Source organism: Nematolebias whitei, chromosome 15 (genome assembly GCF_014905685.2).
Source record: "Nematolebias whitei isolate Nwh7 chromosome 15, NemWhi1, whole genome shotgun sequence".
Lineage (NCBI taxonomy): Eukaryota > Metazoa > Chordata > Actinopteri > Cyprinodontiformes > Rivulidae > Nematolebias > Nematolebias whitei.
Genome location: NC_056512.1, coordinates 14,516,358 through 14,535,625, shown reverse-complemented (window position 1 = coordinate 14,535,625; position 19,268 = coordinate 14,516,358). Strand labels below are relative to the sequence as shown.

At 39.9% G+C, this 19,268-nt stretch overlaps 1 protein-coding gene across 2 annotated transcripts in view; it reads right to left on the bottom strand.

Annotated features, from left to right (window-relative positions):
- Nucleotides 1-1,109: 1,109 nt before the first annotated feature.
- nsfa (N-ethylmaleimide-sensitive factor a) overlaps nt 1,110-19,268 on the bottom strand; it is a 64,662-nt gene continuing 46,503 nt past the window's right edge. The window contains exons 12-21 of one of the 2 annotated variants that reach the window (XM_037688816.1): nt 18,569-18,756; nt 16,491-16,586; nt 15,871-16,027; nt 12,693-12,826; nt 12,467-12,613; nt 10,850-10,984; nt 10,660-10,773; nt 9,536-9,591; nt 9,234-9,292; nt 1,110-2,189 (exon numbers count right to left, since the gene is read on the bottom strand). In XM_037688816.1, coding sequence (XP_037544744.1) covers nt 9,262-9,292; nt 9,536-9,591; nt 10,660-10,773; nt 10,850-10,984; nt 12,467-12,613; nt 12,693-12,826; nt 15,871-16,027; nt 16,491-16,586; nt 18,569-18,756 — 1,058 coding nt within the window. In that variant the 3' untranslated portion in view covers nt 1,110-2,189; nt 9,234-9,261. The remainder of the gene's footprint in view (nt 2,190-9,233; nt 9,293-9,535; nt 9,592-10,659; nt 10,774-10,849; nt 10,985-12,466; nt 12,614-12,692; nt 12,827-15,870; nt 16,028-16,490; nt 16,587-18,568; nt 18,757-19,268) is intronic. The other variant, XM_037688817.1, reaches the window with a different exon arrangement.

The following is a 19,268-nucleotide window of genomic DNA, read 5'->3' as shown; positions in this document are numbered from 1 at the left end:
TTAGCTAGCACGTCTGTATTGTGCACCACTAGCTTAGTGCTACGTTAGTGTCGGTAATTGTCGACCGGGGGTGAGGGTGGGGAACGTGAGAAGTGGAGCATGCTCTATTCACACAAGGAGAGCTGTTGGTCAGGCTACTTCTGGTTGTGCTGGACACTCTAAAATATTTATTGAATCAAGTGTTTACTTGTGTAGGTAAACGTAGCTATTTGACATCCCGTTAAAATACACCAGAATGCAGGAAATGGCATCTACTTTATTCAACAATTTCTGGGGGGAGGACTTCCAGACACCCCCGCCCCCTCACCAGTCTGTTCCTCCCCCCACTCCTATTAAATATGCCTCTGACACCAATGGTTGTATAAATAAATGACTCAGTCCCCCGTGATTCATTTTAAAATCCAGGTTTTAAGGCAACAGATTAGAGATTACCAAGGAGGTGAATGATTTTTGAACTCACTTTAAATCTCACAGTTCTTTTGATATTGATCTAAATGACTAAAAATGTTTTGAGTATTCAGTTTAGCTTTAAAATATTATGTTATTATAAAAGCATGTGAAATAGTAAAAATATCCATACATTTTCATTGAAAGCTATATGGAGTAAAATATCATACATCTTCTACATGTCACATCGTCAGTTCAGCTACAGCGTGCGCTCCCAAGACATCATTACCTGCAGCGTCCCCTCAGTGCGGACCGAACTTGGCAAAAGGTCTTTTCTTACTCCGCTCCTGTTTCCTGGAACACCTTGCAAAAAGGTCTGAAGCTCTTGACCTTGACCTCGCTAAAGGATTTTAAACAACTGTTAAGTTCAATGCAAAAATCAATGCAGGCTGTTTTTAGTATCTTACACCATTTTATAGTGTAGCATCTTATTTATTTTGTTTTATATCACTTCTTTTATATACTTTTCATTTTATATGCTTTCATATGAATGTTTATAGTTGTCTTTACCTCATTATGGTTTTTGTTTAAAACAACTCTTGTAAATGAGTCCTCGTGACTCAGTGAGACTAACCTGTATAAATAAAGGCTGAATGAATGAAAAGAAAAAAAATACTGTACAAACAAAACAGACAACTAAGCAAACACTTCAGTTTATGTGCGTATGTGCTTTTTATTGCATGATACATCTGCACATTGTACACACACACACATACACACTTTGTCAATGGTCAGAATAAAAGAAGAACTTTGGATTTTATTTTTTTTTAGCTTTGAACACATAAAGAAGAGAGATAAAACACAAATTAACAACCTGTCATTTAAACACATTAAGGTCCACAAAGTGACACACACATGCTCCCATGACTCCACCCCTTTACACACGCTCTCACACTCACACACCGGACACGCACATGGAGCTCCTCACAAATGCCAACAATGAACCAAAGAACTGTATTGTGTGCAACGCCAACAGACTGATCAACGATCCATAATTTACTTTCACTACCACATTAACAAGGTAAAGTCAACATCTGCAGAGCCACGGCGAGGAAGATCATACTGATAAACTATGATTTTTTTTAATGATATACTGTAATTTATATATCTACATATATATTTACAGAATGTTTCCATACTGTTTGTCTAAAGGGGTTACATTTATACATAAAGCAGCTTCTTTTTACAGCCAATACATATTCACAAAAAGCCTTTTATTGATTCACATCTTACTACTTGACTGGATTTTTTCACTTTTTGTGTGTGTTCTGTTTATTCTGCTTGACAAGATTCACAACATTATCTACTGTTAGCAGGGCAAAAGATATGGAACAGATACAACAAACAGTATAGCTAAAACATACACTGCTTTTTTATTTGCACAATGCACAAAACGCTGTATTCTTTACAGTTATCTATTGCATACAGATAACAGATTTGTAACAGTACAACTTCCAATAATTTGCTGTGATATGTTGATGTTAACAAGTGCTGTAGGTGGTGTTGATGAGGAAAAGAAGAGAGGAGATACAGTGACATTTAGTCTGTGGAAACATGCAGAGATACGAAGGACTTTCAGTTCTCTTGGATCAAGGTAGACTATAGACTGATCTGTGGTGGGACAGAAAACAGGGACTTTTCTTCTGTTTTGTTCTTTGTATTGTTGCCTGCAGGTGAACTTGTAGATGGTGAGATGTTTTCTTGCTCTTGTCAACTTCCTTTATTCGTATAAGCTTCGATCTCTGTATAAAGGAAAAAAATTGGAGGAAGAAGGCAATTGAATGTACCGGTATGTACAGGTTGTGTTGCATCACCACTCCAACACAGTAGCTTTCAGAAACCAGTATCTCACCACATTGTGACAATTAGAGGCTAACTGGCAACCCAAACATTTGAAAAAATTTACTAATTTTCAATTTCAGTCTGATTGAATTCTGAGAATTTGCAAGCAACTAGTGAGCTGTGTGTGTCTTGTGCTGCCAGGTTTTTAACTTGACTATAAGAAAATGTGATGAGAGAGCTTTGCAAATTATTTTATTGGCTAACATTTTAGAGACAATTCTCAACTTACACTCACCTACTTTATTAAGTACTTGTGTTTAATTTCTTATTGAAATAAATATCTAATGATCCAATCACATTGTAGCAACTCTGGATGCATGTAGACATCTTGACATGGTAAAGATGACTTGGGTGAGGATTCCAGTGTCTGTTTCTACTATTCTTTCCACTAACTGAATGGTAAATGGAGTGTACTGTGCTTATATAGCACCTTTCTATTTTATCAAGATACTCAAAGTGCTTTACAACACAATCTGTGCCCTCATTTATCCATTCATACAGCACTCTACTAGATATCTACAAAGACTAATCAGTGCTTTATCACATTCATACACCGATGGGACACACATTGGAGACGATGAGGGGTTCAGTGTCTTGTCCAGGGACACTTCAGCATTGACTGCTGGTGGAATCAAACCCCCAACGCTTGCATTGGAGGACGATCGCTCTAACCACTCAGCCACAGCCACCCTCAAAAAGAAAGGTAGTTGGGCATATTCAAACTAGCTGTTTCCAGTGACAGCTGGTGAGCTCTACGCCTGGACATCAGGCTGAGATAGACCACAGCTTTTCACTAGAACATTAAACACTAATACCTCTTTGTGACTCCTCTCCTCAAGCTTAGATCCACTACCTCCTGAGACTCCCAGCCTTTTTGTGCCTTACCTCCTTGAGCCTGGATCCAAATCGCCTGCTCTCCTCACCCTAGCGGTGCCCAATCCTGGTTCTTGAGGGCTGCTATTCCACTGTTTTACCTGTTTCTCTGCTCTAACACACCATGTTGAATTACCTCTTCAAGTTCTACAAAATGCTGGTAATCACTGATTGATTCAAATTGTGTGTGTTAGAGTAAAGAAACCTCTAAAACTTGCAGGATAGTGGCCCTTGGAGACTAGGATTGGACATCCTTGCCTTAAAGTCTCTAACTTCACCCTACTACAGAACCACTGGTTAAACAGCCTTTCTACCTCTGGACCAACCTGCCACTCTCCAAACCAGCCCGCCACCTCCTGGAAATTCTTATATCACCCTGATTCTGGAATCTTTTCATTCTCCCCTCTTCATGCATGGCATGCAAACGTCACAAAGTAAGACAAATGTACCTATAACTAAATCAATGTTTTATGTGAACCTCCTACACACCTCTCTTACCCGCCACTCCCCCAATACATTGTAAATAAACCACTTACTTTGTTACATTTTGTCTCTGTGTTCTTTCAATCACAGTATTTTGAACTTTGGTTAAAAATACTAAGTATATCTATGAAAGATGACAACTTGCTGAAGTTCAACCAAAGCATCAGAACAGAGAAAAAGGGATTTAAAGTGACTTTAACATGGAAACATGGCTGTCGATGCCAGACAGGTTGATCTGATCTATTGAGATTTTTTCATTGACAACCACTTCTTCAACCATCACTTTAGATTGTTGTTGTTTTCCTTTAGGCTGCTCCCTTCTGCAGTATTCGCTATAGTGAGTGAACTTACATGAAATATTTGGCAAGAGTTTGATGCCGTATGTCTTTCCTAACGCAACCTGGAAACGAAATTGCAGCCTCAAGATAACGAGATCACGACACCGTAGTGCATTGTGCTATTGCAGCCCTGGAACAATTAAACCTGTTGGTCCAAATGTCATTCAAACTAGAGCCCGACCAATATATTGGTAGGGCCGATAATTTAGGCCTCTAAATTAAAGACATGTTTAAAGACATATCGTATCATGATATTTGTCCCATGAGGCACCGGTATAAGCACTTCTAATTTTCACCCCTAAAATGCTGGAACCAGCCTTAATTGTACAATGTATCCGGCAGAGGGCACATGAGGACTACTTTCAAGTTATTGTCGTTCACTTAAGTTTCACTTTCAGATTCCGGACAGACGAAGCAGTGAGCAATACTGTCTAGTGTATTTGGCTGAACAGAGCATGGTAAGTTTATTTAACTGATCTGTAAAACAAATCAACAATAATAAATTATCTTCAAACCTCCAACCTGCTTGTCATTTGCTACATGCCTCTCAAGTTAGCAAGCTAACGTTTAGATAACCTAGCATAAGCTAATGCTAATGTAAGACTTTAATCCATAACAATAAATCTAATGTGGTAAATATATATCAGTGTTAGTAATGTTTTCTTTGTTGTCCTCAATGAAATGCATTTTTTCTGAATTTTTACTTCTCTGCAAATAAAAAAAAACCTCTGCTGTGGTCAATACTAATTAGGACTTCACAATATGTGACTGTTTAAACAAAGAACGGGGGAGGGTGTTTCTTTGTTTAATTTATATTTATGTAACACACTTGATAACTTTATGGTGAATAGTGGAGAATAGAAAATGTGAACGCACGTTAGAACGACTGTTTTTATGACCAGTGCACCACTTGTAAACCTATTGTAGGTTTACATATAGCATAGCTCTGATCAGCTTAGCTTCGTGGTTGCTAACAGCTGTGCTAAAGAAACAAGCCCGCCTCCACTCGCTTTTTTTTTACATTCTTGGGGGTGAACAAAGCTCAAATATTTTCAGTCATTATATCGGTTATCTGTGGGCAACCCCCTCCCACTATCGGTATTGGTGATAGCCAAAATTTTCATATTGGTCGGGCTCTAATTTAAACCCCCTTTCTTTCTTTCTTGTTCTGATGCTTAGTTTGAACTTTAATAAGTCCTCTTCATCATGCAGGTATCTGTGTTGTGTGGCTAGATGTCTAAATCTGTCTAAATTGCTGCCATGTGATTGGTCGATTACACATGTGTGGTAATGGTTGTGCCTAATAAAGCAGCCAGCAAATGTTTGGCACCCTAATGATAACCCTAATAATGACATATTGTAAATTTATAAAATTGTTCTACCAGCTTGTGACACCTTATCTTAAAGAGCAGTACTGCTCCAAGTGCAAGTGACATTCAGAATATTGTAGTCAAAATATAACATGCAAACAGCATATAAAATGATTTACAGAGAAATAAAGAAATGTTCATATAACAAGAACAATAAATACAATGAAAGAAAAAGAAAACAAAATGAGAAGCAACATGGAACTTTGTCATGATGTTTTAGAATAATGATGATGACCAAAAAATAGTTATGTTTAAAAAAAAAAAAGTGGTGACAGTTTCTGCAGTGATATGATGATGCTTTTATATTTAATTAGCGGTCCAAGCCCGTGGAGGCAAGACGACGCAGCTGAAAAGCAGCAGAGTATCCATGCTTCCAGCGGAGCATAAAACTCTGCAACAGTTACTGGTAAATTAAAAAAAATATGTATATATTGTTAATTTACTTACACCACTAAAAGTTATACTGCGGCCCAAACTGCAAGGCGTCCTGAGATGATATATACAAGGTAATAATTATGGCCTGCACGTACGGCACAGAAGAGTACTCAGACATGTCTACCTGTAGGAGGTGCTATAATTGTAGACTTTGCATTTGGTCCTCTAACATCAAAACGTAAGATGTAAAATTTTGGTATAGGCCATGCTCATTTCTGCCGCAAAATTTGAAAGACCTACCTTTGACTGTTTTTAAATATTTAAGTTTGATCACTAGAAAACTCACCATCTAAAATCTAGACACCACATGGATTTGATGTTTGGAAGACAGAGTAATTCTCTTTTAAAAAATATGAAAGTTATATCTAGGCAAATAGTTTGGGCAACAAGCAAACTAAACACAAATTTAGTCAAACATTAAAACTATATTATTCATTAAATCGAAATTCAAACTACTGTGAGATGAGTTCATTTTGAGTTTCTGGACCACATTTGATAAACATTAGTGCATAGGCAAATTTCCCGCAAATAAGGCTGATTGGATCTTTAAAATATTTAGTACAGACCTTTAGGATACAGCCCTGAGCTTATACATCTAGGATATTATTTCTAAAGCAGAAGTGGGCGTGGTCTATAGTGTCTCAATTATTTGTTTTTTTCTCACAAAATCAGGTATAGAGTCTAAACTGTCAGAGATATTCAGAAGCTTTTCAAATGAAAAATAAACTGTGCTAATTGCTAAATAATACTAAAGAAATCCATCAACCTACAGGTGGCGCAACAATTATGGTCAAAACTTGGAAATATGTATCTCCAGAATTCTAAGCCCCATCACTGAGCACTTTGTTGCCTCTGACTTGTTCAGGTGTGCTGCATTTGTTAGTATGGATTGATCTATTTTGAAAATGTACCGTTATTTTTACAAATTGGCATAATGAGCAAAAAAGCTTGGAGCACCACACCCTCCTGACATTTTAGAATTGATAAAGACTCCTGTATAGGAAGTGAAAGGTCTTCAGCTTCAGAATAAAAATCCACTTTTTTGGATTCATTCATACATTTTTTTATACTGATTTTTAATTTTTCTGTATGTTTTTTTAATAATTTAACGTCTTCTGCACACTTTGAGCAGCATCCATCCATCCATCCATCCATTTTATTCCGCTTATCTGGGGTTGGGTCGCGGGGGTAGCAGTCTAAGTAGGGTGGCCCAGACTTCCCTCTCCCCAGCCACTTGGTCCAGCTCCTCCAGGGGAATCCCAAGGCGTTCCCAGGCCAGCCGAAAAACATAGTCCCTCCATCGTGTCCTGGGTCTTCCTCTGGGTCTCCTCCCAGTGGGACGTGCCTGGAACATCTCACCAGGGAGGCGTCCAGGAGGCATCCTAACCAGATGCCCGAGCCACCTCAACGGGCTCCTCTCGATGTGGAGAAGCAGAGGCTCTACTCTGAGTCCCTCCTGGATGACCGAGCTTCTCACCCTATCTCTAATGGAGAGCCCAGACACCCTGCGGAGAAAACTCATTTTGGCCACTTGTATCCGAGATCTCGTACTTTCGGGCACAACCCAAAGCTCATGACCATAGATGAGAGTAGGAACATAGATCAACCGGTAAATTGAGAGCTTCGCCTTTTGACTCAGCTCTTTCTTCACCATGACAGACCGGTACAATGCCCGCTTCACTGCCAACGCCGCACCTATCTGACTATCAATCTCCTGCTCCATTTTTCCCTCATTTGTGAACAAGACCCCAAGATACTTGAACTCCTCCACTTGGGGTAGGACCTCCTCCCTGACCTGGAGAGGGCACTCTACCCTTTTCCGGCTCAAGACCATGGCCTCGGATTTGGAGGAACTGATCTTCATCCCGGCCGCGTCGTATTCGGCTGCGAACCGCTCCAGTGAAAGCTGTAGATCATGACCTGATGAAGCCAATAGGACCACATCATCTGCAAAAAGCAGAGATGTGATCCTAAGGCCACCAAAACAGATCCTCTCAACATCTTGGCTGCGCCTAGAAATTCTGTCCATAAAAGTTATGAACAGAATTGTGACAAAGGACAACCTTGGCGGAGTCCAGATTTCACCAGGAATGAGCCCGACTTACTGTCGGCAATGCGGACCAGGCTCTGACACCGGTCATACAGGGACCTAACAGCCCATATCAAAGGGCCTGGTACCCCATACTCTCGGAGTACCCCCCACATGTTTCCCCGAGGGACGCGGTCAAATGCCTTCTCCAAGTCCACAAAGCACATGTAGACTGGTTGGGCAAACTCCCACACACCCTCCAGGACCCTGCTGAGGGTGTAGAGCTGGTCCAGTGTTCCACAGCTAGGACAAAAACTGCACTGCTCCTCCTGAATCCAAAGGACCCTCCTCTCCAGAACCCCTGAATAGACCTTACTAGGGAGGCTTAAGAGTGTGATACCTCTGTAGTTGGAACACATGGTGTGAGTGACAATATATTAGAGGTTAGAGAGGTGGGCTTGTGATCCGAAGATCGCCGGTTCACGCCCCGGCCCCGACAACATCAAAAATTGTGGGTGGGGTAGGTGAAACACCCACACTTGCCCCCACCCTCATTCGCCCCACTCTGGGCCCATGAGCAAGGCCCTTAACCCCACCATGTGCTCCCTAAACAGGTCTCTCTTGAAAATGAGTTCTCGTGGCTCAATGAGACTAACCTGGATAAATAAAGGCCAAATGAAAAAAAAAAAAAAATTATCCATTAATACATTAAAGCATTCAGCCTAGTCAGGTGGGTGCAACGACTTGATAAAATTTCAAATTTTGTATCTTTTGTACTTTTCAAAAGATTTTACTTTACTTACAAATAGTTTTACCCCAAAATACATTGAAATCTCTTTAATTACTCTGTAAATGCTATTGTCTTTTCTATTTTATTTAGAACACATATTTTTGTCTTCTTAGAATACTTTTGGATTTTAGCTAGCCTTTAGCCTTTTTGCTTCATTTAGCTATAAGGTACAATTTTGCTACTTTTAGCTTGTAGTTAGCGTTTTGCTACGTTTAGCTAGCAATTTGCTATTTTTAACTTTTACATAGCTTTTTATTACTTTTAGATTTTACCTAGTATTTTGTTACTTTTAACTAGTATTTTTATCATTTTAGTTTTTAGTTAGTGTTTTGTTATTTTTGGCTTTTAGCTAGAGTTCTGCCTTTTTTAGCTTTAACAACTCAGTATCAAATTTTAGCAGACTTCAGCAAAGTTATTCAACCCTGAGAATTTACAGGAAGTTCTAGTTATCTTAAGAAAATGAAGTGATTGACCCAACTAGTTGCACAACAGAGCCCCACAACTGTTGACTTGATGCTTTGATACTGCAGTTCTACACCACATGGGAAACATACATAAATGGTATTCTAATAGTTAAACTACAGGATATTCTAGTTCTAGGTTCATCACTTTGTTGTTAATCTTACCGGTAAACAGCATGAGCAATCAGCACCTTTAAATTCGGATTTGATCACCTTCATTCAACCTGGTGATTGCAAAATAAAGTCGTTGAAGTTAGTTTGAAGGTCATCTTTTGTAAGCCTTTGTCTGCATTGTTAAAGTGACAAATGGCAACAATGGTCAAGTGTTTGATCATAGTAAAATAGTGTCACTCCAAGGAAAAGAGCACATTCTAAAAGAAAGATGGCAATAAAGGATGAGTTTTAAAATGATGGATGTTGGCAGGTAATAAAAAGTCATGAGCTTGGGGTAAAGGGATTGTACTCACGCTCCTTCGTCTCTGAGCAGAGACAGGAACTTGGTCACTCTGTAATCTGGATCCATCTACAAACAGGGAAATTAAGCAGAACATTTAGAAGTAGTACAGTCACTATCAAAAGTTATTTTGGGCCTTGTTGAGTACGTCAGAAAATATTTCTGTAACATCAATGTATGTCTATAAGATGATCAGCAGAACAAACACTCATATGGTCCAAACAAAGCTACAAAGCAACATATACTAATAACAAATCACTATTTTATAAAATATGCTTTTTTGTATTTTTGCTGAAGGTTCAGTATGTTAATGCAAAATATATATATATATATATATACCAAATAAATATCGTATATAGTCACAGCTAATTACGTTTGCTTTGAAACAGCTGGGCTAGCTAAACTGTGTGTCCAAAGGCAAAACAGCCCTTTCAAAATATAATTTTATATGTATGTATGTATGTATGTATGTATGTTTTATTTATTCATTTCATTTCATCCAAACAACAAATATAATACAATTTTAAAAAAAGAAAAAAGATATACAATGGATTATATGGATTACTAGAAGTAAAATTCTAACGCTTCCTCATTCATCAAGATAAAGTAACGGACCTATGAGTTACCAAATAGAAATGGTGATGAACAAGGAAGCATTAGAAAGTTATTACTTCCAGTAATCCCTACAAAATGATGATATTTTGGAAGAGATGTTTTGTCTTTGAACAAGTGGTGGACTTTCTTCCAGTAGAAAGTCCATCTGGACCTGCCATTCTGTGTTTGTCTCTCCTTCCTGTCCTCTAAAACTCAGCCGGTCGAAGCAGATGGCCGCTCGTCCTGGGCCTGGTTCTGCTGGAGGTTTCTTCTTGTTAAAAGGGAGTTTTTCCTTTCCACTGTTGCCTTTGTGCTTGCTCAAAATGGGAGACTGTGACGAAGTGAAGATTCAACGAGTCTGCTGGCTGCCTAGATAAATCTTTTTTACTAATTGGCTTTTTATGTATGTCAATGTTTTTGTACAGCAACCTGAGACAACTTCTGTCGCAACTTGGAGCTATAGAAATAAACTGAATTGACCTGAATATATCGACCATGGTTCATCAGTTTTATTGTCTGAGGTCGTTTCTTCATCTTCCATACCTGCAGGGACATCTCAATGAGCACCAGGAGTTTCTTGATGCCGATCCAGACTCGCTTCCCTTTGAGCTGATGTGCGATGCTGGCACGCTCTTTATCTGTGAAGCTCCCAAGCAGCTGTAAAGACAGCAAAGTTAGTGGAGATGTGAAGATTACGTTAGCACATACAAACCCAGTGTTGAGTATAATATACCTCTAAGGCTTCAACTAGCTGCTCCCCAGTAGAGATATTGGGGATGTGAATGGTGGTACTGAAGGCATCCAGCATCTCCATCTCCTGCAGAACATCCTTCCTGCTGGTGGTGCCAATAATGAGCAGCTTACGGCCCTGCAAGACAACATACAGGAAACAATATGGAAACAGGAAAGGACCACTATGTTTCCTTTTTGAGATATGTTAAAAAGGCAATGAAGTTTTTGACCAAACCTTTCAGCTCTCAACAATCAATCCTTTGTGTCTTTGTGTTTCCACAACATGGTCGATGTAACCTCTGGACCTTTTGTTCATATTCTTGACAAAATTGCTGCAGCTCAATCAGGGTGGATGGGTGTTCCTTGTATCCAACAATATTTAAACCAATTTAATAGTTCTTAGATGGGTTAAGGTCTGGACTTTGACTGGACCATTCCAGGACATTTAACTATTTCTCCTTCCCTACAAATGAAAAGCATTACCACACCATGATATTGCGACCACTGCTCTTCACTGATGGGATAGTGTCCACAGCCTGATGATGGGTGTTAGGTTTGCAATAGACGATGTTGCCCTCAATACTAAAAACTTTGATTTAGGTCTTATTTGACCACAGCACTTCCTTCCACATGTTTAGGGAGTCTACAGTTAGCATTTTGGCAAATTCAAAACTACCTTTTATTTTATTTGCAATATCTCTTTCTAGTCACTTTCACAAAACACAGAAGTGTGAAGTTTCAAGTGGTCAGAACCCTAATCCCACACCTCAGTCTTTGGTCTCGAGGTTGCTTCTCTACTGAATTCCCCCCTTGTGCAGGCTGAGTTTTTGTGGACAGTCCTCTCTTGGCAGGTTTATATTTTCATTTCCTAATAATGGATTTAACTGGGATCTGTGGGATGTTTAGGGTTTGGGATACTTTCTATAACCCAACCTTGATCTGTTAGTTTCCACAAATTTCAAAGTTAACTGATTTTCATGCCGTTTCTCGCTTGAAGGGAAACCTTACAGCTTAGAGATGTGGAACTGGTGTTGAGACTGGAGACCATCAGAACAGGTGTATAGATAATGAGATTATTTGGCAATTAGATTCATAAATATGGATTTTGTTTATTTCATCTTTTGACTTTTGACAGAAATGGTAAATGGTCTGTACTTATAGCGTTTTCTATCTCATCAAGATACTCAAAGCTCTTTACAACAATCTGTGTCCTCATTTACCCATTCATACATCACTCTACTAGATATATACAAAGACTAATCAGTGCTTTATCACATTCATACACTGATGGACACACATCAGTGTCAATGAGGGGTTCAGTGTCTTGCCCAGGGACACTTCACCGTGTGACTGCTGGTGGAATTGAACTCCCAACTCTTGCATTGGAGGACGACTGCTCTAACCACTCAGCTTTTCTTTTCATTTAACTTCCATAACCTTAAGTATTTTTCTAGAATAATTACTTGTAATCAGATTAAAAATCTTTTGAAACTGAAGGTTGTAAGGAAACAAAACAGAACGATTACCAAGGGTTCAGAGTATTTTCGCAGCACACTTCATCTGCTGACACCAGAATGGTATAACGAGTGACGTGGTATGTCAACAGGAGAGCTCTAACCTTGGGTGGAGGCTTTTTTAGCAGCACCAGCAAAGCTTGAAGGACCAGGTTGGAGAAACGAGGACCAATTGGAACGTAGTCCAGCAGACGCTCAATGTCATCCACCACCACGCAGCTGAGCTGAGACTTATAAGCATCATCAAAGATCTGGAACAAAGATAGAACAAATTGATAGATTTGAACGTGCACTGCACGGACAAACTCCACAGTCAGAAAGCAGCCTTACTTTTTTGATTGCCTGGCACTTGGAGATCTCTGAGTGTCCAATCATCTTGTCTGGAGAGCAGATTTTAATGAAGGGGAACTGAGAGTCCTCTGCAATCTGAGCCGCCAACGCCGTCTTTCCACAGTGTGGCGGGCCTGTGAACGTACAGTCTGCATCAGAACACTTTTGTTCCTTCATACTTTGCTCTGAATAATAAAATGCCTAGCGCATACTGCCCACAGTCTTTAATGTCAGCTTTAAACTAATAGCTTATGACATCCTGCTGGCACCTTGGCTCTTTCCTTTGGCTTTAAAGTCAAGTAATTTTTGTTTTTACTCACATAGCCCTTAATATTATTCCCTTTTTCTGCAACTATTACAATAAACAGTATTATTCATTATTATCATACTTTGTATATCGTTTTTACCATCATTTTTGGCATGGCCTTTGAGCCAAGTAGAGACACTGATTCATTTATTCAACCTTTATTTAAACAGATAAGTCACATTGATCCTCAAAGACTCATTTACAAGTGAGACCTGTTTGGACAGACAATAAAAGTGGTGAAAAATGACACATAGGGTTTGGAGACAAAAAAAAATAAATCCTTACACGCTTTTAACCTCTGTTTGAAGGTCAACAGTGTGATAATGGAAAAAAAAATCTCTCACACGAGCACATAATGATGCCAATATTACGTGTGTGTGTGTGGGGGGGGGGGGGGGCGTAAGAGTGGTGAACAGTCAGAGACAACACACAGAGGCACTGCAGAGTTCAGATAAAATCACTCAGTTCAAATAGTTCCCTGTGGAGAGATCTGTGCACACTTGGGGGGTGCAGAGGACGAATAGAGACGAATCCAGAGTCCTGAAATGATGACAGAATGTTTAGTCAGCTGGGCTCCTCTGAAAAGTCCAATTCCTCAGTAGTAAGGGAGGAAGGAGCTGAGCATCAGATTTACAAAACTTCCAGGCGGGTTGAGATAAGATGGCCTGTCAAGGCCAGTCAGGGAGCTGAATTCATGATGAACATGATTGTTTTGGGGAGAGGCAGAACTTTTACTGACTTCTACCTTGAGTCTGTGTCAGTCCACTCGGTTCCAAAACGTCCAAATTAAATGACCATACCAACGGAATGTGCCTGAGAATAATCCCCGAGATCTGATCCATTCTGCCAAAAGTCTGGGTGCTCGAGGCACGAACCAAGCCATCATATAAGGCAGGCAGCCTGACCAGGTCCAGATTTGCTGCCGACGACTTCCTTGTTTGTTGATAGACCAGGAACCAGAAAAATCCAAAAAGCAGGAACCAGTTATCATAAATACAATTATAAACGCATCCTTAAAATCCACAGATGACAGCAGAGATAGACACGTCATCAAGTCTTCAAAGTCGATGAGATATCCAGCTGCGTGTGTACTAACAGGGCAAATCGGCTCGCCTAAAGCCAGTCTTCTCTTCAAAGAAATGTTACCAGTTGTGTTGAGGGACCAACTGACCAAATCCAAGTCCATAGTTATGATTTGGAAGATTTGTAGAAGAGAGGCTCTAAAGCAGTTTCATAGACAGGACAGAGCAAAAGCAAAGCGGAGAGGGAGAGGAGAAGACATCCGCCCTTGAGAAGAGCAAGTGTTGAATGATGCTCTGCACAATCTTGTAGGATATTGTAAAATCTCACGTGATCTATTTGAAGCATGTGTTGACTCATAACAACTACTGACTGAGATACAGCCCTTTTGTGTTGGCTTTTGCCGAGTGGCTGTGGTGCTTGTATATAATCTATATCACAAATGGTAAGTGGACTGTACTTATACAGCACCTTTCTATCTTATCAAGACACTCAAAGCTCTTTACAACACAACTGTGCCCTCCTTTACCCATTCATACAGCACTCTACTAGATCTATATAAAGACTTATCAGTGCTTTATCACGTTCAAACACAGATGGGACACACATTGTAGGCACTGAGGGGTTCAGTGTCTTGCTCAGGGTCACTTCTTCATGTGACTGCTGGTGGAATCGAACCCCCAACTCTTCCAATGGAGGACGACTGCTGTAACCACTCAGTCATAGCTGCCACATTAGAGTCAGAATCAGAATAAACTTTATTATCATTGCACCGAGATACAACGAGAGTATGTCTGTACAGTTGTCCAAAAGATGGGCTGAGTGCACATAGCTGCTGCTCTTTAAGAGCGCGGCCTCTTATCCTTTTCAGAATACACTTAGGCTTAGATGAAAAAAGGGGAAGAAAACATGAGGAGAGAAGGTATAAAAAAATCTCTCACACCATGTCCTAGACAGTACACGGTCTGAGGCATCAAAAAACCTACCACAGCAAAGCAACATAAATAGACATGATACATATAGGCCGGTGAAGACATTGGGTCTTAAGGGAAGGTTGTAGCATAGTCCAGAGCCTCCCTCAGCCATTGTCCAGATAAGAGGTGTTTGTTATCATCAGCTCGGTTGAGGTTCTGTCCATGGCCTTGGAGAAGGGAGGGGGTGAGGAGACAGACAGAGCGTCTTTGTTTTTCATAACATCCCAGGAGGAATTGCGATAGTCCACCTTCAAGGCCAGGTCCAGATTCAGTTTGGGTCAGGCAGAACTCATAAATTGCTGTTTCTGCCTTTTAAAGTTTCACTGGAACATTTCTCTGATGGTGACTCCAAACAGCCAAATTGATTATTTACGCCGAAAGTCAAGCTTACAGCTTTCTCCAAGATTATTCCCAACCATTCATGGATGCTGCCAGAAAGTTCACAGTCCTGATATCAGCCTGCTTCAGCTCTGACGCAGCTCCACATAATTCAGTCTGAGTGCTGCCAAGCTTCGACACATTCCACATGAATTTGTAAACAATCCAGATTTCATCAACCCAAACAGCAGAATCCAGTTGTCATCATGAATCCAATTTTGTTTCCGTCGAGGTAAGAGGGTCCTCCATTCACCCTGACTTCCTGTCGGGAGAAGTTGATCGATTTCGTTGAGAGACCAGCTGATTAAATCCATCAAATTAGGAAGGTGTGCAGAAAAAAAAAGAAGCTCTATGAAGGGTTCACAAGACAAGAGAGCAAAGCAGGGAAGCTGGGAGATGGAGCAGAAGAGGATGTGTCTGCTTTCACCGAGAGCACAGAGAGAAAATGACTGACTTTTACCTTTGGTGGCAGACAATAATGAATTTAGAACTGTCTTACCCTCCAGTAACACAGCCACCAGTGGTGTGCGATCGCTGTTTTTGGTCTGCTGTACGAGCAGCTCTCCATCATCCAGGACGTGAGTAACTGGGTCGCCCCATTTGATGATACCGTTCATGATGTAGCTGGAATAATCCTCTTGATTTGTACCAAACGCCTAAAAATAAAGTGGAAAAGAAGCAGTGAATAACCTCGTTCTTCATTGATTTTAGTGTTTTAAATGTTTTCACTGTAGTTTTTGGTCAAAATTTATAAATGGCTGAGAAAGTTAACGCTGCCCATGAACCATATGTTTGAGTTAGTGGAGAGCTGGATGAGGAGCAGGGTGAATCTGCAGCGTGCAGCTGTCGCTCCAAGGTCGCCTCTGAGTCTGTGAGCTCGGCTGAACTGATAAGTGGATAAAAACAAGCTGCACAGATGGCTCGCAGCAGATCCTCATGGCTGGGCTTCATGTGCACTTCCTGTATATCTGTGTAACCTGTCTTAAAAATCGGTCCTTGCAAGGAAAAAACGGTTACAATTCTTCTCCTGTCGTCGAGTGTGGCTCCTTTTGATAAACAGATAAAGAGAGAATATTTTCCTCCAACATTCACACAATATGAATGTTGAAAGCAGCTTACAGGTTTGATGTCATTGTTAAGTGATCCAAAGAAGTCATCTCTGGTGACTTGCAGCTTCTCTGCCCGCTCCATGTCCACCTCCACCGTAGACGTAGCCTGGAAAGTAACAAAAGACAACAGTCATGTTATTGGGACAAAATTGTGTGAATACCAAGTCAGCATTATTGTTTAGCAGTTTATAATTTTATAGTTACGGTTATGACGTTTGGTGTTTACGACTTATATATTTAATTCTTTTTGCTTGTTTTTACAATTGTTTTCCTTATAGAAATACATAAATATCTCTTTAACATTTGAAAAAGGTTGCATTCATTGAAATATTTAGTTTTTATTTTTATTTATATCTTTGTGTTTGCTGGTGTAATGGAGTTAAAATGTACTCTGAAATATTTGTTTACTGTCAGCCAAAGTTCATGCTCAATCATCCAAGTACCAAATTCAATAATTCTCAGTCGGGTCATCTGGACAGTTTCTTTTTTTATAGAGACATTTCGCCCTCTATCCAGAGGGCTTCCTCAGTCAGAGGATGAAGCCCTCCGGATAGAGGGTGAAAACGTCTATAAAAAGGAAACTGTCCAGATGACACGACTCAGAATTATTAGAATTGTTTACTGTATTAATAATACGTTTGTGAATTTTATCTTATTGAGGTATTTTATTTTGAAATGTGTGAAAGGTGGAAATGATGTAATACATTTTGTCCTGGTAGGTAGCTCTACCTCAATTTGCCTCCATGCAATGTTAGGATAAGTAGTGTGAAAATGTTGGCGTTTTTTTATTTTTATTTCTTCTTCTTATCTTTGTAAATGTAGCTATTTAAGTAATAAATCTTTTGGCATGTTGTTTGATATCAATTTTACAATGTTCTTGTGACTTTTATTTTTCATTATGACCACAAAAGAAAAAAAAAGTTTTATAGATGTTTTATTGTCCCAGTTGTAAGCTAGTTTGGCACCATTTTCAGTTTAGTGCGCCCTCTTGTGGTCGTTGACTGTAATGACTGCAGATGGTTTGCAGCCATTCTACAGTGTAACATTGACTGTATTTTTGCATGTGTAGGAGCCAGAAGTGCAGGACACACACAAGACAAATGACATGTTTGCTTTATTGTCTTCTGCAGATGAGCAAATAAACAGTAAAGAAACTGTATTTGGATGCTCAGTCTTTTGAAGAAAATAAGCTTTGTTACACTACTTTTGTTTAGTTGCTGTCATTTAGCATTCATTCTGCATTTTTGCTGAACATGCTCACAGCAAAATGTTTCATGAACCACTGAACAGAATTAAAAGAAACTGTGGTTTGGTAGTGGTTGTGAGTCATTCCCAACTTGTTTCATGTGTTAACTGATCATGCGAGCTCTGTTTTTAAAACTCAATGGTCATTGACCATTGGAGTTAGCTCTGTCCATCTGTTAGAAAAATATCAAATGACAGATTGACGGACTTTAATGAAACTTTCATAAAGTAACTATAGGGTGTACATCCACGACGGGTTAATGTTTGGAGTCACCTGATTCCAAGATGATCGGTACAGCTAATCAACATTACCGACACAAAATTAATTTAGTTTTGCAGAAACTGATATAAAACTTGGTGCAGAAGTAGTTGAGAATTATTCACAATTCGTATTCCAAACGATACAATTTACATGTTTTGTCATAAAATTTTGGCATTAACTTTTGGAGTTAGCAGTCTTTCTGTTAACAAAATATCCCACGAACCAGTGGATGTATTTTAAAGAAACTCATAAAGCAATCATTGGATGCATATCTACTTAATCCAATTCAGATGGTTGCCACAGCTAATAGAGCTTAGCCAAAATGACTATAAGCCAGATAATGGGCTAATATTTGATGTGGTAGTAGCTATGAGTCATTCTAACTGTATACTCAGAGCATTAAAACCTTTTACAAGAGTTCATAATCTGGCATGAGATTGTGCATATTCCATTTATAACTCTGTCCCTTCTCATCGTACATGATCTTTGTCTACAACGCTAACAGGAACAGCAGCAGATGGTATAAATGTATGTAAGGAATGCTAGGCCTTGATTTTGTTATGAACATGTCTCTAGGTGACCTTGATGTGTCGGTTCATGGCGGTGGACTGTGCCGCCCTGACAAGCCCTTCCAGCTCAGCACCGCTGTAATTCTTTGTCTCAGCAGCCAGCTCTTTGACGTCAACGTCTATAGCCAGGAGGTTGAAGCTTCGCATCTTGCTTGTGTGGATGTTGAGAATCTGGACACGGCCCTTTTCATCAGGCAGACCTGGAGGGGGCAAGTGTTCCATATATAAATATGTACATATTTACATATATGTTGCATCTCACTAAGCTAACCAGACACACTGGTTCTGAGTGCCCACAAGGATAATCTCAAGCAGTGTTTCAGATTGTCCTGATCGTGTGCTTTGACTGATTGCTTGGATTGGCTGACTATTTTTGTGCTGTGATTTATTAGTAATTTCATACTTTGGGTGCTGGACGAAACGAGGTCATGGGCCTAACAGGACAATGTGGCCAACGGCACCACACTGCTAACAGGACCATGCTGCTAACAGGACCATGCTGCTAACAGGACTATGCTGCTAACAAAATCAAACTGCTAACAGGACTATGCTGCTAAAAGGACCATGCTGCTAACAGGACCATGCTGCTAACAAAATCAAACTGCTAACAGGACCATGCTGCTAACAGGACTATGCTGCTAACAAAATCAAACTGCTAACAGGACTATGCTGCTAACAGGACCATGCTGCTAACAGGACCATGCTGCTAACA